Source organism: Pogoniulus pusillus, chromosome 14 (genome assembly GCF_015220805.1).
Source record: "Pogoniulus pusillus isolate bPogPus1 chromosome 14, bPogPus1.pri, whole genome shotgun sequence".
Classification (NCBI taxonomy): domain Eukaryota; kingdom Metazoa; phylum Chordata; class Aves; order Piciformes; family Lybiidae; genus Pogoniulus; species Pogoniulus pusillus.
Window position 1 is genome coordinate 1,614,678 of NC_087277.1, and position 25,211 is coordinate 1,639,888.

Below are 25,211 nucleotides of genomic sequence, written 5' to 3' on the forward strand. Positions count from 1 at the left end.
GGCTGGCTGAGCTTGGAGCTCTCTTCCAACCTGCTTGATTCTGTGATTCTACGAACCGAGCGGAGCCGAGCGGAGCCGAGCCGAGCGGAGCCGAGCCGAGCGGAGCCGAGCCGAGCCGAGCCGAGCCGAGCCGAGCCGAGCCGAGCCGAGCCGAGCCGAGCCGGGCCGGGCAGAGCCGGGCCGGGCAGAGCCGAGCCGAGCCGGGCAGGGCAGGGCAGAGCGGAGCCGAGCCGAGCCGAGCCGAGCCGAGCCGAGCCGAGCCGAGCCGAGCCGAGCCGAGCCGAGCCGAGCCGAGCCGGGCAGAGGCGGGCAGAGCCGAGCCGAGCCGAGCCGAGCCGAGCCGAGCCGAGCCGAGGCGGGTCTCGAGCTCGACGCCCCGGGGCCGCGAGCGCCCCGTTGTGGCCGCGCGCGTCCCTGCGCCGCTGCGTCGCAGGCTCCTCCCCTCCGCGTCCCGTGAGCGGCGCTGCGGCGGCGTCAGCTGACCCGCGGTTCACGTGACCCGCTGGCGGGCGTGCGGCGGCTGCGGCTGCCGGCGGGGGATGGAGCAGTGACAGGTACCGGCCGCGGGAGCGGGCCCGGGCCGCGGAGCGGGAGGGTCAGGAGCAGGGCTGGGACGGTTCGGGTCGCGACGCGCTCAGGGCGCCTGGCTCAGCGCTCCGGCCTAGCCCGGCGGTGGGCCGCGCGCGGGGCCTGGCCTGAAGGGCATCGCTGGCCGGGCCCGTCGGTACCGCGGGGCCTGCCCGCCGCCGCGTCTCTCACGGAGCTCCGACAGGCCTCGGCGTAGCGCTGTGGGCTGCCGGGTGTCGGGGCTGCCTTGGCGCTGCTCTCTGGCCTCCCGCGACAACGAGGTACGAGCTGCGGTGGGCTTTTACCTTGCGAAGTGCGAAGCGAAAGTGCGGTCCCGGCAGCCGGCGCCGGTGGCGGCAGGGGCAGCTGCTGCCTGCCCGCGTTGTGAGTACTGTCATCTAATCCCCGCCATCCAGATCAGCGGCTCTGGGGAGAATAAAGCCAGCTCCCCGTCCTCTATGCCCTCTCCCCGTCCCGTGTGCCAGCCCCGGTCGGCCTTTGCACAGGGCCCGTAAGCTCTCCGTTGTGAAGTCTTCCGGGCGTAGCTGTGGCTTCCGCACTGTGGCCGCTGCTGCTTGCGAAACGTGGAGGCAGCGAAGGCCGGGAAGGCCAACCCCCAGCGTCAGGAGTGACTGCTGAGAGCCAGCTTGAAGAAACAACAGCGTGGGGACTTAGTCCTGCATGCTGTGAAACTTCGAAATCACTTTGTAAATGGAGCTTTCCCGTGGGGCTGAGCAGGGAGAAAACCCAGTTGGCCTTTTCCAGCCTTGCTGGTTATGAAGGATACAATGCAGAGTGTCTTAGTGGAGATTGTGTGCTGACATCTCTGCAGGGTTTTCTAGGCACAGCATTAAAACTGCTGTTCAGCAGTTTCATTGCTTGTGGTGGAGTATACTGCATGAAAGGTCGTTTGGAAATTAGTCTTCTCTAATGGTGCAAATTGAACAGTGTAAACTGTGTGTAGTGATGCAAAATACTCTGTAAAGATACTAAACTTCTGTTGGACAGTGGAGCAGAGTTCAAACCCAGGTGTTCTAGAGCAAAGCTTCAAGGGACAGAGCATTTCAAGCATTTGGTAGAGGAGTTGTGCTAGCTTGGCTAGCAGAACATCTTGGCAGTGTGTGTATTACTTAAATCTCTTTGTAGCAGCCCATGGAAGATTCCCATGTTGTGGGAATGCTAATGAGAACATGTCAAGGAAACTCTGGGATGCTGCCCAGTTGTTGCATCTACAGTGGGAAAAGAGTGCTCTAACAGATTTATAGAATCACAGAATCAGTCAGGGTTGGAAGGGACCACAAGGAGCAGCCAGCTCCAGCTCCCCTGCCATGCCCAGGGACACCCTACCCTAGAGCAGGCTGCACACAGCCTCAGCCAGCCTGGCCTGAAACACCTCGAGCCATGGGGCCTCAACCACCTCCCTGGGCAACCCCCTCCAGGCTCTCACCACCCTCATGCTGAACAACTTCCTCCTTTCTTCATTTCTTGTTTCTTATTCCCCATAGTTCTGATTCCAAACTCCTTTCTCCTTCGCATCAAGCAGACTTCAAAGCAAACATTTAAAACTGTTCTGCCAAGCTTTTTCCCCTCGTATGTGTTTGGCAATACATCCACTGAGTAGGTACCTGAAGTGAGGGAGTTGTCTTGCTTTGCATGGCTGTTAGAAATGGAACAGAACTTCAGGAAAGCAGAAATGGTGTGGGAGAGAAGTCCTCTAGCTTAACAGTGCCTGAGTTCAACCTGTGCCTCTTTGCTTTCAGCAGTAGAAAAAACCCTACTAATTCAGGTGAAAAATCCATTTTAGCCTCTGATGTTAAGGAATAATGAAGTAGTTTATTGGAATCTAAACATAGAGAAGATTTGCTGCAAGTCTGACTTTGTTTATAACCTCCTGGAGTCTGAAGAGCTGAACTTAGTTGGAAAGAGTGGAGACCTTTATTGACTGAACCCTTTGCAATAGATTGGTTACATTATTATTACTGTTTTTTCTCCCATGGGCAAAGCAGTGTAGATTTTTAGTGGTGAGCTGATTTTCCCACTCTGTAGTGCAGGGCATGAGCCTGTGTCATTGTAAATGTGTAAGTGTTTCCTTACATGATATGATCTCTGGAAACTTTAAACTGTTTAAGGGCTGCTTGTGTTTTAGTAAGAGAATACAATGTCCCATTTGTCTTACTGGAGGGGATTCTGGATTTCTACACTGTGGCTCCTGTCCTCTTGGGTGTTTGCATGCTGCTGCTGTGTATTTATCCAACATTTATCCCAAAGCTTGTCCTGAGCTGCTCAACTCCAAACAAAAAAACATGTAAAGCTGAAACACTTTGAGTGCCTGTGTGGGCTGCAGTGATGTCCTCCTGCGTGGATGAAGTTTATTGTAAGCTTATTGTAACTACCTGAAGGGAGGCTGTAGCCGGGGGGGGGGTGGCCTCTTCTGCCAGGCAACCATCAATAGAACAAGGGGACACAGTCTCAAGTTGTGCCAGGGGAAGTATAGGCTGGATGTTAGGAGGAAGTTCTTCACAGAGAGAGTGATTGGCATTGGAATGGGCTGCCCAGGGAGGTGGTGGAGTCACTATCCCTAGAGGTAATTCATAGAATCATAGAATCATAGAATCAACCAGGTTGGAAGAGACCTCCAAGATCATCGAGTCCAACCTATCACCCAGCCCTAGCCAGTCAACCAGACCATGGCACTAAGTGCCTCATCCAGTCTTTTCTTGAACACCCCCAGGGACGGTGCCTCCACCACCTCCCTGGGCAGCCCATTCCAATGGGAAATCACTCTCTCTGTGAAGAACTTCTTCCTAACATCCAGCCTATACCTACCCTGGCACAACTTGAGACTGTGTCCCCTTGTTCTATTGCTGGGTGCCTGGGAGAAGAGGCCAACCCCCACCTGGCTACAATGCCCCTGTGTTCAAGAAAAGCCTGGCAGAGGCACTTAGTGCCATGGTCTGGTTGACTGAATAGGGCTGGGTGCTACTTTGGACTGGATGATCTGGGAGGTCTCTTCCAACCTGGTTGATTCTATGATTCTTGGCTGTGTCTTTTATAGGTCCACAGCTCAGTGGAGTGTAGAAGAACATCAAGTGCAGTGTATTAACCAAGTTTGATGTGCATTAAGGATAGTAATGCATCAGAGTAGTCTAAGAAGGAATTTTGTTTTCTTCCAAGTTGCTGGTAATTAGTAGACCTGTCCTGGAGGCCCATTAATGTAAGAGAATCCCTTTGGTGCTTCCCTAAACAAAGCAGCTCTGTAACATGGTGATGGCTGCTGTTGATTTAATGGCTCATGATACTTCTCAAGACCAAAACCATCAGTACCCTTCTCTGATTATGCTCTTGCAGGCTTTCCCCCAACAGTCAAGGCCACAGCATGAGGGAGGAAGTAAACTTCATCTTTTCACCCATCCTTCTCAGAGATAGGGCCCCTTTTCTCACCTGCACTATTTCCAGAAGCAAAGAGCTCATTTTCCATCCTTCCAGCCTACTTCAGCAACTTGTTATCATAGAATCATAGAATGGGTTAGGTTGGAAGGGACTTCAAAGCTCAGCCAGTTCCAACCTCCTGCCATAGGCAGGGACACCTCCCACTTGAACAGGTTGCTCAAGGCCTCATCCAGCCTGGCTTTGAACACCTCCAGGGAGATCGTGGAGCACAGAATCACCCAATGTGATCTTTGATCTTGGGTGATTCTGTGCTCCACAACCTCCCTGGGCAACCTGTGCCAGCGTCTCACCACCCTCACTGCAAAGAACCCTTTCCTAACATCCAGCTTCAATCTCCCCTCTGCCAAGTTCAAACCCATTCTTCTTCATTCTGTCATTACCAGACCTTGTCAATAGTCCCTCTCCAGCCTTCCTGTAGTCCCCTTCAGATACTGGAAGGCCACTCCAAGGTCTCCTCCAAGCCTTCTCTTCTCCAGGCTGCAGAGCCCCAACTCTCTCAGCCTGTCCTCACAGCAGAGCTGCTGCAGCCCTCTGAGCATCTTCATGGCTCTCCTCTGGACTGGCTCCCATAGTTCCCTGTCCTTCTTGTGTTGGGGGCTCCAGAACTTCACAGAGGACTGCAGGTGGGGTCTGATTAGAGCAGAGTTAGGGGAGAAGTGCACTGGGAGGAGAGCACAGATCACTTCCAAGTGCTTGACTTGCTGCTGTTGAATAGAAGCAGCTGTGCAGGTGTATGGCCCCAGCACAGGAGAGTGCCCAGCAGTGGGCTGGGTCATGTCAGACAAACTAGTGTGGAGTGGGACATGTGTCTGGTCTTGAAAGTATTCTCATTTCTGAAATGGCTGTACCCAGCTTGGCACTGCTGTGTTTGAGATCCTAGCCCTGCTGTGCTGTTACCCAGTAATGCAGTGCCAGACGTAGGGAGTGTGCAGCATCAAGAGCCTTTAACTGGATATCCTCATCTCTGGTTGTAAACAAGGCCCCATAATTGCAGGAGGATGGCAGTTGTGCTAGTGACAAGATGTGCTTCATGATACTGATTTACTGGCTGGTAAACTGTCTCCAGCTTTAGGCTTCCTGAGTAGCTGAAGGGAAGAATCAGCTAACAGGCCTTCATCTCTGCCATCAACACCCTTCAGGATGTGTTTGCCCTAGAGTGATTGCACAGGTGAAGGTGTGTTGTTTTGGGCAAAGCTTGCCCAGAGCTTCTGTGTCCATTCTTACAAATGCAGTGTTTGATTTTCCTCTCTCAAAGCCAGAGTGCTCCAGTCTGTGCTGCTGCTGAAATGTAGCTGCTACAGATGACACTGCAAATACCAATGTTTGTTACTTAGACTTCCTCAAGCTGTGCTTTGATTTTATTCGTCACTCTCTTACTAAAAAGTCCAGTAAGCCTCAATTAGCTTGTTCTTGGTGACACTGGGATGTCTGAACTACCTGAGCTCCTTTGCAAAGCAGCTCCACATCATTTATGTCTAGTAGCAATACTCATTTGGCTGCTACCAGTAAGTGAAACGTTGTTGAAGGTCTGCAGTGACAGCAGAGATGCCAAGATTAGAAAGTGTTCTTCTTTGTGTTGACAATTTTAGTTGCCAGGGGAACCTTCTTTGCTTGAAGAGTGAACCAAAGCTTATCTCATTTCAGTAATGTTATGCATTTCCTTACTTTAAAGCATTGTCCTAATCTGAAAAGTGAATTGAACACCCAAAATAGTGACATTTTTGTTTCATTTTGTTTCTTCTTATGTGTTCAGAAGAAGTTGTCTGCTCTGTTGATGCTGGGACATACACCCAGCTGTGAAAATATGTTTTGGGTCCTGTCTCACTGGGTTTATTTGTGGTTAGATTGTTTGCTTCTCATCTTTCTGTGCAGTTGCAGTTGGAAGATGCTAATGTTGCCAACTCAACCCACTTCAGCTTGCAGGATGGGCTGTTTAAAAAGACTTTCCAACTGTGCAAGTGTGATTTGATAGATAGGAAAAAAATCTGGGTTTGGAATCACTCAGGAGAAATCTCTTTAGTCAAATGCAATGAGATGTTTTCCTTCTGGCAAGGCTTTGAATGCAGAACTAATGGCAGATGTTCTTTCTTTCCTCTCTCTGCCTGGCTTTGCTTCTGCTAGCATCGTGCCTCTATCTTCAGAAGCAGAAAGCATCAAGATAAAGACACCAAAATGACTGAGTTTTGGCTGATTTCTGCTCCTGGGGAAAAAACCTGCCAACAGACATGGGAGAAACTACACGCAGCCACCACCAAGCACAACAACCTTTCTACCAATTCAAAGTTCAATATTCCAGACTTGAAGGTAGGTAAGCCTCGTGTCATGTAAGAAGTATGTTTGGCTTGCATCATCTTTGTTTCTTTAGGCTGAGGCTGTGCATGGGGAATGCTTGCAGACTGGAGACAGAACAACTGATTCCTTTGGATGATGTTTTTTGTATGGATCTAAAATTGTGGACAGTTGTCTTCTTTCATTTAAACTCCAATTTAAACATCATTCTGAGGACAGGCTACAAGAGTTGGGGCTCTGCAGCCTGGAGAAGAGAAGGGTTTGAAGAGACCTTGGAGTGGCCTTCCAGTGTCTGAAGGGGACCTACAGGAAGGCTGGGGAGGGACTATTGACAAGGTCTTAGAATGACAGGAGGAGGAGGAAGGGTATGAAGTGACAGAGGGGAGATTCAAACTGGATGTTGGGAAGAAGTTCTTTGCAGTGAGGGTGGTGAGACACTGGCACAGGTTGCCCAGGGAGGTTGTGGAGCACAGAATCACCCAATGTGATCTTTGATCCTATTGGGTGATTCTGTGCTCCACAACCTCCCTGGAGGTGTTCAAGGCCAGGTTGGATGAGGCCTCGAGCCACCTGTTCTAGTGGGAGGTGTCCCTGCCTATGGCAGGGGGTTAGAACTGGCTGAGCTTTGAAGTCCCTTCCAACCTAAACCATGCTGTGATCACTCTTCCAGAGTTAAAGGTTGAGCCAGCTGCATTCTTTCACCTAGCACAGCAGTTTTCCCAGGGTTAGTAGCCTTGAGCTCACACTGCTGGCAGTGGATTGGAGAAGATAACTGAAAGCAAAATGGATACCTGTGATCTGAGCATGCAGATGATCCAGTTTCCTTTGATGGTTTTCTGCTTTGCCTCAGTTTGGATTTTTTTGTTTAGTTGCTGTGGTTGGTTTTTTTTTTTCACTTCTGTTTTTTCTGGCTGAGAGACAAAGTAAAGGCTCAATTTCAAATACAGGCCTTGACCAAACCAATTACTGCTTTTTCTCTGGCCAGAAGTAACATTGTTCTGTTAGAGTTGTCTCCAGCAGAGCATTCCAGTGTGGCCTGCCAGTGTGTGCTATAGAAAATGTTGTAGTCAGAGCATCAGCTTCATTGCCCTGCATGTAGCTCAGAAGATGGGACACAGAAAGCACGTGGTTGTGGTTGTGCTCCTGTCTGCTTCAGTGCTAAAGAGAACAGGAGTTGTGTAAAGCTGGGCCATAAATGTATACAATAAAGAAGATAGACTAAAAATGATAGCATCTTGACTTGATAGAATCACAAAATGTTAGGGGCTGGAAGGGATCTCCAGAGATCACCTAGTCCAACCCCCTGCCAGAGCAGGATCACCTAGAGAAGGTCATACAGGAACACGTCCAGGTGGGTTTTGAATGTCTCCGGTGAAGGAGACTCCACAGCCTCTCTGGGCAGCCTGTTCCAGTGCTCTGTTACCCTCATGCTAAGGAAGTGTCTGCTGGCGTTGGGGTGGAAGCTCCTGTGTTCCACCTTGTACCTGTTGTTCCTTGTCCTGTCACTGGGCATCTCTGAAAGGACACCTTCACTGTGGCACCCACCCGTGGTAGACAAGCTAGCTATTTCACTGCTTCAGATGGGGAGAGTCCAGGCTCCTCTTGGTCTGGCTGTTGCACTGCTCTTGTGTCTTCAGAGGTGTCAATATTCTGGTTGCCATCCACTCTGAGAGACCTGATTGTAGAAACTCTAGATTTGATCTGAAGTAGCAAATCCAACACTGAAGCAAATGACTTTTGGGGAAGGCAGCCAGTTCGTAGTGTGAATGTGTCTGAAGGGGCCTACAAGAAAGCTGTTGAGGCACTTTTTAGGGTGTGAGGTAGTAATAAGGCTTTGGGGATGGATCCAAGCTAGGGGAGGTTTAGATTAGATGTTGTGGAATCATAGAATCAACCAGGTTGGAAGAGACCTCCAAGCTCATCCAGTCCAACCTATCACCCAGCCCTAGCCAGTCAACCAGACCATGGCACTAAGTGCCTCTGCCAGGCTTTGCTTGAACACCTCCAGGCACAATGACTCCACCACCTCCCTGGGCAGCCCATTCCAATGCCAATCACTCTCTCTGCCAACAACTTCCTCCTCACATCCAGCCTAGACCTGCCCTGGCAGGTTCTATTGCTGGTTGTTTGGGAGAAGAGACCAACCCCACCTGGCTACAACCTCCCTTCAGGTAGCTTCTTCACCATAAAGGTGGTGAGACACTGGCACAGGTTGCCCAGAGAGGTGGTGGAAGCACCATCCCTGTAAGTTTTTAAGGCCTGGGTGGATGTGACTCTGGGCAACCTGATCTAGTGGAAAGTGTCCCTGCTCATGGCAGGGGGTTGGAACTAGATGATCCTTGAGGTCCCTTCCAACCCTGGCAATGCTGTGGTACTTTGGATGGCTGGAATGCAGGACTGAACCTGCACCAAATCAGAGTGAGTTAGATCTGACACAGAGGTGCTTTAGGGAGGGGTCTTGAGCAAAAGAAGCTCTGAATGGTGGGTTGGGTTTATTTTTGCAGATCAACTGACCAAAGACTTAGAGTGCAATGCTTTGTGTACTTCTAATAAGTACCTCTCCAGGAGATTCAGCTTTTATTGCTATTTGCTGGTCAGATATGTAGCTGTTTAGGTGCTACTGACTTGCAGTTTAGCTTGTGTTGCTGTCTGTGTTTATATCCAACTGCTAATGCATTTTGTCTTGCCTTCTAGGTTGGCACACTGGATGTTTTGGTTGGCTTGTCAGATGAGCTGGCTAAACTGGATGCGTTTGTGGAGGGGTAATGGTTTCTTTTTACTGGCATGCAAAACGTTAGAACAATGGTGGTGATGGTTTGCTGAGTCCTAGTAATGCACAGATCATTTCTGCTGCCTTCTTGTTTCATAGTGATCCTCTGCAGACAGGCAGCAAGTTAAGATTTCAGAGAGTTAAGCTCCTCTTGAGAAAAATCTCTGAGCTTCCTGTGGCATAGTGAGATGTCTCTTCTCCCAGACAACCAGCAAGAGAACAAGGGGACACAACCTCAAGTTGTGCTGGGGGAAGCATAGGCTGGATGTTAGGAGGGAGTTGTTGGCAGAGAGAGTGATTGGCACTGGAATGGGCTGCCCAGGGAGGTGGTGGAGTCACTGTGCCTGGAGGTGTTGAAGCCAAGCCTGGCTGGGGCACTTAGTGCCATGGTCTGGTTGACTGGCTAGGGCTGGGTGCTAGGTTGGGCTGGGTGAGCTTGGAGCTCTCTTCCAACCTGGTTGATTCTATGATTCTGTGTTATGCACTGAGGAAGGATGGATCTCCTTGTAGTAGTGCTGTGTGCTGCCAGATCCTGGAGAGCTGTAAGCATTGAGGCTGACAGCTGCAGGAAGTGATGATGGAGTAAAAACTGTGCAAAACAAAGCAATTCTACAATGCTAAACTTCAGACTGTTTGCAGACTTGTAGAAGGCAACCACTTTGCTTCCTAATGCACAGAGATTAAACAGCATTAGTATTAAAATGCAAAACCTATTCCTTTTAAAGATGCAGGGGATCCTTTGGAATCAGTTTTGAGCACAGGTAACAGTTTCACATGACCAGAACTCGTGGAACCATCTTCTGTTTGAAGAAGAGAAGTGTTAAGTAGTTGTTTCTAAACAGGAAAGGAAACTATTTGGAAGGCAGGTCTTGAGTGTCAGCCCTCATGAGAGTTTTGCCCTAGGGTTTCTCCATAGCTCTTCAGTTGGTGTTTTATTGTTTTGGTTGCCTTGTGTTTGATTTGAGTTATCCACAGAGGCATTCACGTTGGAAAAGATCATAGAATGATTTAGGATGGAAGGGACCTCAAAGCTCAGCCAGTTCCAACCCCCTGCCATAGGCAGGGACACCTCCCACTAGAACAAGTTGCTCTAACCTAGTATTGAACACCTCCAGGGAGGTTGTGGAGCACAGAATCACCCAATGTGATCTTTGATCACATTGGGTGATTCTGTGCTCCAAAACCTCCCTGGGCAGCCTGTGCCAGTGTCTCACCACCCTCACTGTAAAGAGCCCTTCCCTAACATCTGGTTTGATCTATAAGATCCAGTCCAACCTCCTACCTAACACCCCCATGACCACCAGGCCATGTGCCTAAGTGCCATATCTAGTAAGTTTTTAATGCCTCTGCGGATGGTGAATCCATCACCTCTCTGGGCAGCCTGTTCCAATGCTGCACCACTCATTCAGTAAAGGAGTTTTGCCTAAAATCCAACCTAAACTTCCCCTGATACAGCTTGAAGCCTTTATTTCTTGTCTTGCCATTATTTACTTGGGGGAAGAGGCCAACACTGGCCTCACTGCAGCCTTCTTTCAGGTAGAGAGCAATAAGGTCTCCTGCTGCTGCTGCTTATTCAGGCTAAACAATCCCAGCTCCCTTAGCCCCTCCTCATGAGACCTGCTCTCCAAACCAGTCACCAGCCTCGTTGTGCTTCTGTACCAACTCCAGCACCTTAATGTCTTTCTTATACTGCAGTGCCCAAAACTGGAGGCAGTACCTGAAGTGTGGTCTCATTAGTGCTGAGTACAGGGGCAGTCAGTGCCCTGCTCCTGCTGGCCATGCCGTGGCTGATACAGGCCAGGATGCTTGGTGACTTGTACCTCACTATCTATTATTAGGAAGGGGTCAGGATTTTCCAAGTACCACAGACTTCAAAAAGAGCTTGGAATACAGGGAAATGATCACCTCAAGCCAACCCCTGTTGTCTGAAGGTGAGGGAGTAGCCTCACCTTGTTGGTTATTGCTGAGTATCAGCAGCAGAAGAGCATTTAAGTAAAGTATTCAAGAATTGAGATGCTGATACCAGTTTGTGCTCATGTAAAGCAGTCAGCACTTGCTTTTTTGATCCAATCTCAGGCAGTTGCAGGTCATTCTAGAAATGGTATTTCATATCTTTATCTTTTCTTTTTCAGGGTTGTAAAGAAAGTGGCCCAGTATATGGCTGATGTTCTAGAAGACAGTAAAGATAAAGTTCAGGAGAATCTTCTGGCCAATGGAGGTAAATTATTAACCATGATATGTGCATCTTAAAGGCAGTGAACCTGACACATACTGAACTCTGCTTCTCTGTATGACACTCTGATGCCTAGTCCAGATCTGGAAGTACTTTTTTCTGTGAGTCACTTGCTCTAAAGCAGATTATAGGAGCCAGAAAGCCAAGAAATTAGATCTGCATGCTAAATACAGAAGGCTTTTGATCCTGTAGGGCTGTAATGTGTCATCGCTGATCTCTGGTGGAACATAAAAGCTACTGATCGCTAAACTTTGTTCCTATTACTTTATCATCTGAGTAGGTAAGCTCTGTTGGCACACTCAGTGGCTCCAAACTTGTGATAGAATGTTTTTGTAAGAGCAGTTGTCTGAAGGAGGTATTTGCCCATTTTATAGCAGTAAGGAGTTGCTCTGGTAGCCAAGTTGATGTTTTGTTTTCAGAGCCATTTCATGGAATCCACCACAGCCTGCGTTGATGCAGGACAGGCCAATATGGCTGGATTACCCTGAAGGCAGCTGCAAAGTTGTTCTTAGCCTTTCTCCCACATGTTTTTCACACAAAGCCAGAAATAGTTGATCTTGCCTGTACTTCTCCAGCTGACTTAGTAATAAATCCCATTTAGAGTCTACAGAGGTGGAGAAACCAATATCCACAGGTGGAGGCCATGGATAACTTACAGCTTGGTTGTTGGTTCTAAGATTTCTTAAGCAGCAAGGTTCACACCTGTCAAAGTTCAGTCTGGTACAGTACTCTTGCTACAGCAATCCCCCACGGAGCACGATACAGAAGCCTCTTTATTGTCTGTCTTAACAAAGTGCTTTGACATTCTAGTTGACTTGGTCACCTACATAACAAGGTTCCAGTGGGACATGGCCAAATATCCAATCAAGCAATCCTTGAAGAACATTTCAGAGATCATTGCAAAGGTAAGGTGATTTGTTTGCTAAAGCTTTCCTGAGGGAGGTATTTATGCACACAACTTTGTGATCAAGCCTGTCTGTCTGGTTTTGATAACTTCATGTCACTTTGAGGACAGTAGTAGTGAACCTTTGAATTCTTCTGTGTGCTGGCAAGTTAGCTGGGTGGGGATTAATCTTTGGGAATCATTCTAATTCATCCTGGAAGATGGATTTGGGGAATGTGGATTATTTGAGCAGCAATAGCAAGCCAAACATCAGGGCCTGAGTCTAAGCAATGAAACAGTTGGAACTTTTTGATATGAAGGCTGCCAGTGGTGTTAAACATATAATGTACTCTCTCTCTAGTTCAACAGGTAGATTTATTGTCTGAAATAAGTTCAATCTGGGATACTATTTACCTGTCTACCCTGGAACTGAGCCTGTGCAACTTCAGACATTGCAGAACACCTCTTAAGTTTGAACTGAATCAAAGTCTTTACAAACCAGAATGTTCTGTATAGTTCTAAACCATTCCCATTGCAAAACAGCAGGATGAAAGATGAGTTTGTGTAGGGAGATGCTGATACAGTTTATTGTATTTGCCTTTGCAGACATACAGAATGGGATGCAGCTCTGTTTGGGGAGGGGGGGAAGACGTTAATTAATTGTGATGATATTTAGAACTGTAAATACTACTATTTGATATCAGACAGATGATGCATTTAGTTGATATTCTGTCCTTGAGTGACCAAGGCAGTTCAAGGCCTCAAGGCAAGTTGCAAATGCAATAGGCAGATAGAATGCAACAGAGTCTGCTTATAAGTTACAGATGATGCAAAGCATTAATGCTTTGGCATTATTAGTCATTGGTTTGTTACTGCTTAAACCCTATCATTCTTGTCACTGAAACTAACAAGGGAAGAGTAGAATGAGAAGTTAGGTAATGGCTGGAGGAAATGACACCCAATGTTCACAAGTGTACTTGCACCACAGTAGGAAGGTAAACTTAAAGGATTCAAAGTAGACTTCCAATGATTGAAAGTGAACTTTGTAATTCTCCCTCCTGTCAGCTGCGATGGAGGGTGGCAGTGCCAGGGTGATGGACTAATGATCAGCTGGATGCAGTAACATGTCCAGCTGATACCAGAAGAGGATGTGTCACTTCCCTTGGCTGAATTTTCCCTTTGAGGAATCCTAACTTAGATTGTTCTCCATATGGAATGAAGCTTGTCAAGCACTGGAGAAATAAACATTTTCACTGGTGTATTTTTCATTCTTTTCTTGTTGGCAGACCTAAGCTTTGAAAGGAAAGGATTTAAAAACCCTTCTATTTTTTTAGATGCTGTTCCTTTTCTTTTTCTCTTCAAGGGAGTAAACCAGATTGACAATGATCTGAAAGCAAGAGCCTCAGCATACAATAATCTGAAAGGGAACCTTCAGAATCTGGAAAGAAAGAATGCGTGAGTCACATTGGGTTTTGCTAATGTAGCATGGAAGGTTGCCTAGGTATGAAAACTTAGTAGCAAGCAAAGAGGCACACATCGGTTTTAGCTGGTTATCAGTCTTGAACAGCAGCTGTCATAAAAGAACATCTCTTAGCACCCAATTTGCTGGTAATAGCTGACTTGATTGATAAGCAATTATGAAGGGCACCAAGGCTTTTGGAGGAGCTTGCCATTGAAGTGCAGTGGAACACTGCTCCTCCTGGGGCTGTCTAAACAGGGAGGTATTTCCCTTTCATTGATGCTTGAAGTGTGTCAGTGTTACTGAGTTTGTTCCCTCAGAATTAACCAGCAGAGACAGCTGATGATAAATTAAACAGGGGCTGCATTCTCTCTTGTCATGCACATGTGAGGATTGTCTGAAACCCACTTGAGGTGCAGTAGTTCTGTACAAATACAGTTGGTTAAATCAACCCAGCTCTGGCATTGCAGTTACTGGTGGAAGCCTGCTGGCTGGTTCAGAACCGTGGCTATTTGCTGCTTTACATCTTGACTGAATCATAGAATCAACCAGGTTGGAAGAGACCTCCAAGCTCATCCAGTCCAACCTAGCACCCAGCCCTGGCCAATCAACCAGAGCATGGCACTAAGTGCCCCAGCCAGGCTTTTCTTGAACACCTCCAGGGATGGTGACTCCACCACCTCCCTGGGCAGCCCATTCCAATGGCAAATCACGCTCTCTGTGAAGAACTCCCTCCTAGGATGAGGCTCCATCTGCAGGGCTGTGCTAGGCTAGTTGTAACTCTGAGGCTCCACAGTTATGGTTTGAGCAGTTGTTGTGTTTTCAAATCAATTCTCAAAGGAGAAGTTGGCTTCTGAAGTGTGTGACGTGGAAATGATGCAGAGTGGTGGAGCTGCTGATAAAAGCTTGTGATGACTTCAGCAAGATAGCAAATGCAGAGAAGGACATTTTCCTTGCTAATAGTGAATGGTCAATAAATAGCTTTTTGCAGATGTCATACTGCCAGCTCTCTGTTGTCTGAGTGAATTGAATCCTTAGCCATGTCTCTGTTTGCCTGCAGGGGAAGCTTGCTGACCAGAAGTCTTGCTGATATTGTAAAGAAAGAGGACTTTGTACTTGATTCAGAATATTTGGTCACGTTATTAGTGATTGTACCCAAGTAAGTTTATTGTTTGCCCTAACAGCAGAATAAAAGATGAAATCTAAATCAAATAATAGATCCCACAGCCTTATACTGCTGTAAGAAAGGACATCTGAATTTGCTGCATGACCTAAAGCAAACTTATGGTTGCTTAGCAGAGGCAAATCAGGCTGCATGCCTATATTCCACTGTTCACAAGAACTCATCATAAGGAATGCTGAGTGCTCAGAAATGCCTTTAAGAAGCTAGAGATTAGGTTTACGTCTCTTATCTAATGTTAGCCGTGACTGGGCACATTGCAGAAGGTATCCTTATGAAAGCAGTAAGTAGTGAGTGCAAACAGGGCATGTTTTCACTAGAAGGCTTAAAGGTTGAGTCATCCTGGTTAGGACTGGCCTGGCTTTCATAGAATAGAATTGTAGAATCAACCAGGGTGGAAGAGACCTCCAAGCTCATCCAGTCCAACCTAGCACCCAGTCCTGTCCAGTCAACTACACCTTGGCACTAAGTGCCTCATTCAGGCTTTTCACCACTTCATGGGTGAAGCACTTCTTCAGATCACCAGAATGCTGCCTTTTTACTTCTCTAAGTATGTACCAGTGGAAGGCTGCTCCTGTCATGGCAAACTTTACTGGGAGGGAACAGGTTGCTCCTGTCTGAAATGTTTCAAACAACAAAACCCCTTCCTCTTCCTCAGGCCAAGGACAGTGGTGATATAGATATAGTCTTTAAAGTGAGAGAATGGCACCACACTGATTTTTCTGGAGCTGGGAACAAGGAGAGTGAACTTCTAAAGATAGCAGACCAAGTGTCACTGGAATCAGTACTCTCCATCACATGTGAAAATCTGGTGAAGGTGAACCAGCTTTGCAGTGTCTTTAGTAAAACACAGGTGGTTGGCATCTCTCAGCTGTTCATTTTTCTCTTGCCTTTGACTTGGTTTTGGTGTCCAAAGGGTGGAACCTTTTTACCCACCAACTACAGAAAGAAGGCTGCCAGAATTCCAAGTGCAGAACTCTGGGGAACCCATTTGTGATTGTGTAGAAGTATTGCAGAGCTGGGACTCGGAGCAGGGGGCCACAAGGAGTTTCTGCTTGACCTTGGCAGTTAAATCCATTTGAGATTTGTACTTAATGATGACCAATTTCCCAGGTCCTTGATTTAAAAGAGATTGCACTTGTAATCTTAGGTGAGGGCTGAAGCTAAAATGTTCCTTTTGCTATTGTTAGAGTTTGTTTAGCAGTAGTCTCAAAAGCAGCATGAGGAGAACTGTCCCTGCTCTCTTGTGTACTTCTGACTGCCTCCACCTGTGTTGAAAGCTGTGATGAGTGAAAGCTCTTAACTCATGTTGGAAAAGCTTCCTCTGAGGTTTCTTACTACAGTGCTGGAAGTCTAACCATAACTTTGTGTGTTCTCTAGGTCAAATTATAATGACTGGGTTAAGCAATATGAGACACTAGCAGAGATGGTTGTCCCACGTTCCAGCAAGTAAGTTGTGCACTGCTGAATCTCACTGTTGCACCTCTTCTGGTTTGTTAAGTGCTCTTTAGCTGTCCTAGCTTGGGATTCTAAAGGCTGGTCAAACACCAGCTTAACTGAGCTGGAAGTTGTTGTAATCAGAGAATCATAGGATGGTCTGGGTTGGAGGTGGCCTCCAGAGCTCATCCAGTCATAGAATCATAGAATCAGCCAGGTTGGAAGAGAGCTCCAAGCTCAGCCAGCCCAACCTAGCACCCAGCCCTGGCCAGTCAACCAGACCATGGCACTAAGTGCCCCAGCCAGGCTTGGCTTCAACACCTCCAGGCACAGCCACTCCACCACCTCCCTGGGCAGCCCATTCCAGTGCCACTCTCTCTGCCAACAACTTCCTCCTAACATCCAGCCTAGACCTGCCCTGGCACAGCTTGAGGCTGTGTCCCCTTCTTCTGTTGCTGGGTGCCTGGCAGCAGAGCCCAACCCCACCTGGCTACAGCCTCCCTTCAGGCAGCAGCAGGCAGCAATGAGCTCTGCCCTGAGCCTCCTCTGCTGCAGGCTGCACACCCCCAGCTCCCTCAGCCTCTCCTCACAGGGCTGTGCTCCAGGCCCCTCCCCAGCCTTGCTGCCCTTCTCCAAACACTTTCCAGCACCTCAACATCTCTCTTGAATTGAGTGCCCCAGAACTGGACACAGCACTCAAGGTGTGGCCTGAGCAGTGCTGAGTATAAGGGAAGTCCAACCCCCTCTGCAGTCAGGCAGGGGCACCCTCAACTAGATCAGGTTGCCCAGAGCCCTGTCAAGCCTCACCTCGACTATCTCAAGGTATGAGGCCTCAACCACCTCCCTGGACAACCTGTTCCAGTGTTCCACAAGTATAGAACTTGTTCCTAACATCCAATCTAAATCTACTCTTCTTTGTTTTGAAGCCATTGTCAATGCTTTATTTGAGGAAGAATTCAAAGGATCTCTAACTGCAGGTTTATCAAAGTTATCAAGTTGACTTCTGTGGCAAAGGAACTGAAAAGCTGATCTAGTGCAGGCACATTCCCCTTAAAGCATGGTGGAGTTCAGTGGCATGTAGTAGCTCCTAGCCTGTGAGCTTTGTGCCTCTATTCAGAGGACTTGGAACAAGTTACTTATGCTGTTTGAGAATGAGGAATTGGAAGTGTAGGTGATTTTCTCGTGTGCAAAGAAAGTAACTTGTCTCTCTTGTGCTAACACTACCAAGCTGGTGGGTAAGACTGAGGCCAGGGTTTGCTAATGCTGTTAAGCCACTTTTAGCTGTGTTGTAACCACACTGAAAATCGAGTCAGCCTGTAGCACAAAGCAGTGCTGTGTTCAACTGGCAGAGGGCAGCTGTGATCAGCCAGATCCCATGTTAGCAGCTCTGTGCCAGTGATAAATTCTGAACTCGTTCTGCCTATTGTCACGTTTGAATTGGATCAGCTTAAGCCTGGTGGGAGATCTGCTAATGATTTATTTGATCAGTGGGAAACAAGGATTGAGGAATAGCTCAGGAAGAGATGACTTGTTAACCTGTTGGGTAATGTTTGTGTTGAAGACAGCTTGACACTGAGGAGCAGTCTAAACCTCAGTCTCAAGCTGAAGTCTCAGAACAAGCAGTATTGCCTTGAACTGTAAACCAGTAATCCTAAGGCTCACCTTTACAGCCTAAGAAACGCTTTTTCCTGCCCACCTTTTGTCTTTTTAATCTGTATCCTTTTCTGTTTTAAATCCACTTCCTTTAAAAGAATTCTCTGGCCCACAGCTCTCAGTGTTAAGGCATCTGCAGCTCCTTTTGCTGTAGGATGATTTAAACTTGAACAAACACCCAGACATGTATGAAGAATCTGAGCAGTGAGGTGTCTGAATGTGGACTGTAAACTGCCATCCTTGATGAAGGGAGCAGTAAGAGCAGCTGCTGAAGGCTCAATTCCTCTCTGTATGAGGTGTTTTTTTAATTTGGAATCTACCCTTGGGTGATCAAGTACAATTTCAGCTGCTCTAGGTCAGATCTGTGTGCCTTGCACCTTCTTACTGCCGACACTTCCTTCTGTGCAGTGTACTCTTTGAGGATCAAGATAGTTACCTGTGTAATGTCACCTTGTTCAGGAAGGCAGTGGATGACTTCAAGCACAAAGCCAGAGAATACAAGTAAGTCTTCTGGTGTGTGTGTGTGCTGCCTCTTGTGTTGTGAAGGATCTCTAGAGAGCCACTTTTGGTTTTATTCACTTCCAAACACAGGTTTTTGGTCCGTGACTTCCAGTATAACGAGGAAGAGATGAAAGCAGACAAAGAAGAAATGAACAGGCTGTCAACTGACAAGAAGAAGCAGTTTGTAAGTGTGAAGTTTGTAAGCAGTTTGTGGGTGGAGCAGGCATTATAGGAACAAGAGGCCCCTCTAGAGCTGTTATTGCTGCAGAACCATTTCACAGACTTGGGATGCTGAGGAAGCGTTGCAGGGTGCCGTGGTGTAGTCATCCTACTACCCAGCCAGGCTGCTCAGGGAGAACTGAGCTTCCTCCACACATGTGCTCCTCAGCACGCTGAACCAACTGCTGAGAAGTTTGGAAACTGGCAAGTATTTGAAGGAAATAATAAGATGTTACTAAGAAAGTCTTTAATCTACTTAGCCCACAGCAGCTGAGGTGGTGTACTGAAGAGACAGCACCAGGCCTTGTTCAGTTTCTCTTTACTTGCTGTTGAAACACCCTTGAGCCATTATGTCCACAGTGAACTCTGCCTTTAAGTTGTCCTTCCTATCATGGTATGGATATTGAGTGTCTGCTCAGACATGCTTAATAGGCTGAGTCTTTTTGTACTGAAGCTTAAAGTGAACTTAATAGGCTGAGTCTTTTTGTACTGAAGTTTAAAGTGTTTTTTTTTTCCTCTTCTCTTTCACAGGGGCCTCTGGTTCGGTGGCTGAAAGTTAATTTCAGTGAAGCTTTTATTGCATGGATTCACGTGAAAGCACTACGAGTGTTTGTTGAGTCTGTTTTAAGGTAACCACAGAATCACTCAGGGTTGGAAGGGACCACAAAGAGCGTCCAGCTCCAACCCCCCTGCCAGGGGCAGGGACACCTCACACTACACCAGGCTGGCCACAGCCTCATCCAGCCTGGCCTTAAACACCTCCAGGAATGAGGCTTCCACCACACCTCCCTGAGCAACCCCTTCCAGGCTCTCACCAGTCTCATGCTGAACAATTTCTTCCTAACCTCCATTCTGAATCTCCCCATTTCCAGCTTTGTTCCATTCCCCCCAGTCCTATCACTACCTGACATCATAAAAAGTCCCTCCCCAGCTTTCTTGTAATGAGGCAGACCTGAGTGGTGCTTTTGTATAGACTTTGTAAGCATTTATATCTAGCTTGGAATTAGCCAGCCTGAGGTGAGTGAATGCCACCCTTCCAGGAAGGAGGGCACTAGTGGCAGGATGGTAAGAATAGCTGATGGCAGCAGCTCTTGTTGCCAGCTGTGGAGTATTTGAGGTAGATAAAGGTGTGCCTTGCCCTTTGGCTAGTCTAACCACCAGTAGTTCAGGAAGTGCAGGTACACTGTCAATTGCAGCAAGGCTGATACTTGACTTACAGAATGGTTTAGGTTGGAAGCGAGCTTAAAGCTCATCCAGTTCCTACCCCCTGCCATAGGCAGGGACACCTCCCACTAGAACAGATCACTCAAGGCCTCATCCAACCTGGCCTTGAAAACCTCCCTGAGCAACCTGTGCCAGTGTCTCACCACCCTCACTGCAAAGAACCCTTTCCTAACATCCACTTTCAACCTTCCCTCTGCCAGTTCAAACCCATTCCTCCTCATCCTGTCATTACCAGACCTTGTCAATAGTCCCTCCCCAGCCTTCCTACAGCCCCTTTCAGATACTGGAAGGCCACCATAAGGTTATGAGCTCCTTGTGAGTAGAGCTTCCTAGAGCTTCTGTTTAAGTGAGGCATGTGAGCAGTTCAGAACGAGTGGTATTCAGACTTTGAGTGATCCATTTTACCACCTTGGAATGGATACTCTTCCTTCAAAACATGCATTTCAAAGACTTCTGTAGTCTAAACTTTTCAGTATTCAACCATTCAATATTCCAACTATAAAAAAAAAAAATCTTTTTTTCTTAGAATCATAGAATCAAGCAGGCTGGAAGAGACCTCCAAGCTCATCCAGTCCAACCTAGCACCCAGCCCTATCCTATCAACCAGACCATGGCACTGAGTGCCTTCTTCATACCTATCCAGAAATAAAGTCACTAAATGAACTGAAGAACAGCTGTAGTTGTTCTGCAGCAGGAAGGACCTGGATGGGTTTTTTGGGGGCAGTTGAAAGGACTTCTGCTCTAGTCAGAAAATGGAAAAGGTTTTTTTTTTAGCCTTTTTGATGTCATCCTCAAGGAGACAATCAGAGGAGGAAGAATAAAATTCACACTGCATTGCATTTTGTAGCTGCTGCAGGGTCATTTTGAATATCAGCTTAAGGAAGGAAGCTGAGCTTGACTTGAGTACTGGCAAATGCTTCCACACACCTAGAAAGGAGGATTGAGTAGAGATTACATTCATGGCAATAAGCAAAGCCCTCTAAGTAAACTAATTGGAAGTTTCAGGTGTTAGTCCCAGCCTTCAGGTACCTTTTGAGAATTGTTCTAAGCAGTCAGGGATTTTAAAGGATTTTTAGAAGCATTCAGACTTGTGGTTTGTTAGTTTAAACCTGAAGAAAGGAATTCTCCTTTGCTGGTGAATTGCAGAAAGAGAAGACCCTGGCAAAAATGAAGGTCAGCAGGATTTGCTCTGCAACACAACAGGATTCTTTCTCAAAGGCACATTCTGCCTTGAAAGATGAAGTTTATTTCAGGATTTTCACCCTTTCCTGTTTGCCTTCCTCAGGTATGGTTTGCCAGTTAACTTCCAGGCAATGCTGCTTCAGCCTAATAAGAAAACAATGAAGAAGCTGAGGGAGGTTTTGTACGACTTATACAAGCACCTTGACAGCAGTGCAGCAGCTATCATCGATGTAAGTAGTTTTGTAACTGCTACTCCCCTTCAATATTAGGTTTGCTTAGTCTGCTTGAACAAAAGAAAATCTGTTGGCTTTATTAAAAGTTAATAGAAACCTCCTCCTCATCATCATCTTCATTCTCTCTCAGCACAGAATTCTCTCCATACAATAGCCTCATGTAACTTCTTCTCACCAAATCCTCCCCTGCTGCTGATGGAAAGATAAGCCACAGACTGCACTTGGCACATTATCAAAGTCAACTGGGATCTTAAATTCAGTTTAAGGAACTTGAATAATTTCATACCTTCTTGTTGAGCCCAGATGGAACACACAAACTGGCCCCAGTGACCTTCATAATGAAACAACTTACTTTCTGGGGGGATTCCATGACTATCTTTAAAGTAGTTGTCCTTTGCTGAAGGAGGCTGAATTAATGGCAAGATGGAGTCATCCTTTCCACCTGTAGAGGTCTCATTTGCCTGTTTTCAAACTGGTTTGCTGGGAGGCTTTTAATTTGATGACTTGGACAGAAAAGCAGTGTTTGCCCTAGTTAAATATTAACTAACCATGGGCCACAGGATGGGTTTAGCTGAGTGACAAAGACTGATTGGTTACAAATGTCACATGTAAGGTGATGAGGCTTTTCCTAAAGTATCTCTAAGTCTTTTGTGAGGAAAGGGGATGTGAGACAGTTAAAGGTGAGAAGTAAAGATGCTGCACTTGATGTGGCTGCCTGGATCAGTCACCACCCTTTCACACACTTGGAACCAGCAAAACACAACTGCAGTACTTCTTCCAGTTAGTGGCAGTCTGGTTAGCAGCAGCTGTGAATTATTGACAGGCTGCTACTGAGATTCTGAACTAAAACCAAGCCCAAATTGTTTCATCTTGGAAAATGCTGTTACTAATTTGTCAAAGTTGAAACTTTGTCTGGGGGGGGAAGCAATCACTTGAATGTGCAAAAGGAAGGTCCAAGCCTTGCCTGTTTGCTCTACAACGTGGGAATGTTTGGTCTGCTTCTGAAGGGTGAGAGTATAACTGGTTTCAAAACTTTGCTTGCAGGCAACTATGGATATTCCTGGCTTAAACCTCAGCCAGCAGGAGTACTACCCATATGTGTACTACAAGATTGATTGCAATTTGCTGGAGTTCAAGTGAAAAACCAATTCCCTAACGTGACAACCTGCTCAGTGTCGGTGTAAACAGAAGTGAGGCTGGAGTTAGGTAATCCTTTAACACTCTACTAATCATCTGCTTGCTTCTTATGTTAGGTGAATTTAACACACTGTGGTCCATCTCTAGGCATTTTCTTTTGAAGGAAGAGTGTAGGTAATCTGCTTTTAATCAATTCTGTCTGTAAATGTATATTGAGAGAACTGAAGTATTTATAAACAGAGTGATTTATTTAAGGGAAAAAACAAAGTTCATTCCTCTTTCATAGGATGGTCTGTGTTAATTCCATGTACCATTGTTTATAAACAGAACTTGTTTACAGAAGAATAGTGTAAATGTTCATGGCCATTTTGTCTGTTTGGTTTGGTAGCTACAGTTGTGTTAATGTTGTTAAACTGTGCTGTAAAGTATGTAAAATTGGTATGAAATTGTGTTTTCTGAGTGGTTTAAAATTACAACTGAAGCCCTGTAAACACAGGAGAAGAAAATAAAACATATCTGTGCAAGTGTCTCACTTCCTTCTGCCACAGGCAGGTGTAGGTCCCTCTGTCTAACCTGAAACTCAGGCTGGAACTTTACAGAAAGAAGCCTTAGCAGGCAGTGTTACAGAGCTGATCCCTGCTTACTGGAGCCAGTATTATTCTTCTAGAATATGTGCTGGGTTTAGCTTCTGTCCTGGGTAAGCTCACCAAGGCTTCCTCTGTCCTGTGCAGGCTCACTAAGATCCCCTTTAGCCTCTCTCTTGTGCAGGCTCACTAAGATCCCCTCTGGCCTCTGTCCTGTGCAGGCTCACTAAGATCCCCTTTAGCCTTCCTCTAGTGCAGGCTCACTAAGGTACCCCCTGGCCTCTGTCCTGTGCAGGCTCACTAAGATCCCCTTTAGCCTCCCTCTAGTGCAGGCTCACTAAGGTACCCCCTGGCCTCTGTCCTGTGCAGGCTCACTAAGATCCCCTTTAGCCTCTGTCTTGTGCAGTCTCACTAAGATCCCCTCTGGCCTGTGTCCTGCGCAAGCTCACTAAGGTCCCCTCTGGCCTCTGTCCTGCACAGGCTCACTAAGGTCCCCTCTAGCCTCTGTCCTGTGCAGTCTCACTAAGAGCCCCTTTAGCCTCCCTCTAGTGCAAACTCACTAAGGTCCCCTCTGGCCTCTGTCCTGCACAGGCTCACTAAGGTCCCCTCTAGCCTCTGTCCTGCACAGGCTCACTAAGGTCCCCTCTAGCCTCTGTCCTGTGCAGTCTCACTAAGGTCCCCTCTGGCCTGTGTCCTGTGCAAGCTCACTAAGGTCCCCTCTGGCCTCTGTCCTGCACAGGCTCACTAAGGTCCCCTCTAGCCTCTGTCCTGTGCAGTCTCACTAAGGTCCCCTCTGGCCTGTGTCCTGTGCGAGCTCACTAAGGTCCCCTCTGGCCTCTGTCCTGCACAGGCTCAGTAAGATCTCCTCTAGCCTCTGTCCTGCACAGGCTCACTAAGGTCCCCTCTGGCCTCTGTCCTGCACAGGCTCACTAAGGTCCCCTCTAGCCTCTGTCCTGTGCAGTCTCACTAAGGTCCCCTCTGGCCTGTGTCCTGTGCGAGCTCACTAAGGTCCCCTCTGGCCTCTGTCCTGCACAGGCTCGCTAAGATCCCCTCTAGCCTCTGTCCTGTGCAGTCTCACTAAGGTCCCCTCTGGCCTGTGTCCTGTGCGAGCTCACTAAGGTCCCCTCTGGCCACTGTCCTGCACAGGCTCGCTAAGATCCCCTCTGGCCTCTGTGCTGGACAGGCTCACTAAGGTCCCTTTCTTACACTATCTACATAGAGAGGAGACATTACTTAGGCTGAGGGGGGTGAGACACCAGCCCTGGCTGCCCAGAGGTGGTAGATTCTCCATCCTTTGAAACACTCTGGGCCAGATTGTATGGGGCTCTGACCAACCTGCTCTAGCTGAAGGTGCCCCTGCACAGTGCAGGGGAGTTGGGCTAGGTGACCTTAAAAGGTCCTTGCAGCCCAAGCCATGTAACTGTCCCTGGGTGCTTTCCATGGGAGAGTTTGGGTTCGGCAGTGTTCCGAAATGCAGCCTTGGGGCTTGACCTCGCGGGGGAGAACTTGAGCTGCGTTCGCTGAGCTGTCGGGGCGGAAACTCTCACCCAGCCTTTGCCGGATGAGCTGAGTGTGAACTGAAGATTGGATCTGTAATGCTTTCTCCTCCTGTCCTCAGAATGCCAAGGAGCTTCTTGATATTGTCCATAACAGAGGACAAGTAGGACATACAGGTCAGGCCTTGCCCTTCCATGGTCTAGTTGATGTGCTGGTGTTAGGTCATAGGCTGGACTTGATCGTCTCAGAGGTCTCTTCCAGCCTCAATAATTCTATGATACTGGAGAGCAGCTGCACAAAGACCTTGGAGTCCTGGTGGGCAGCAAGTTCTCCACGGGGCAGCAATGTGTCCTTATGACCAAGAGGGCCAAAGCATCCTGGGGTGCATCAAGAAAAGTGTGGGCAGCAGGGCTGCCCCTCTGTTCTTGTGTCCAGATTTGGGCTCCCTGATCCAAGAGAGACAGGGCTCTGCTAGAACAGCTTTGAGCTCAGGGCACTCCATCACTCTGATTAATGAAGCTTGCTCTACTGAAATGGATTTTCATACCTACCTAAGGGTGAAGCTTTTGAAACAATAACAACAATGAGTAATTAGTACTATTATTGTTAATAACAACACTCCTGAACAATGATAATATGGTTGTTTATTCTTATTATCATTATTTTTGTGCCTGTTACTCAGTTTGTTGTTACTATTGCCATCATGGCTATTT

The 25,211-nt window shown here is 47.4% G+C and overlaps 1 protein-coding gene across 1 annotated transcript; it reads left to right on the top strand.

The window, feature by feature from the left end:
* Positions 1–449: 449 nt before the first annotated feature.
* ATP6V1C1 (ATPase H+ transporting V1 subunit C1) lies at positions 450–22,941 on the top strand. The gene is made up of 13 exons (XM_064154061.1): positions 450–554; positions 6,139–6,321; positions 9,001–9,068; positions 11,209–11,294; positions 12,120–12,214; positions 13,556–13,647; positions 14,712–14,810; positions 16,212–16,280; positions 18,330–18,422; positions 18,513–18,606; positions 19,173–19,270; positions 21,151–21,277; positions 22,325–22,941. Exons 2-13 carry the CDS (start codon positions 6,190–6,192, stop codon positions 22,418–22,420), a joined length of 1,149 nt encoding a protein of 382 aa, XP_064010131.1. The 5' UTR covers positions 450–554; positions 6,139–6,189; the 3' UTR covers positions 22,421–22,941.
* Positions 22,942–25,211: the final 2,270 nt, after the last annotated feature.

What these genes read in the sequence shown, in the direction of transcription:
- ATP6V1C1 (XM_064154061.1), top strand. Translation starts at nt 6,190, where the DNA reads ATGACTGAGTTTTGGCTGATTTCTGCTCCTGGGGAAAAAACCTGCCAA. An exon ending in GTTGTCCCACGTTCCAGCAA is followed by an intron (nt 16,281 to 18,329) that starts GTAAGTTGTGCA and finishes CCTTCTGTGCAG; the next exon opens with TGTACTCTTTGAGGATCAAG. An exon ending in GTGCAGCAGCTATCATCGAT is followed by an intron (nt 21,278 to 22,324) that starts GTAAGTAGTTTT and finishes CTTTGCTTGCAG; the next exon opens with GCAACTATGGATATTCCTGG.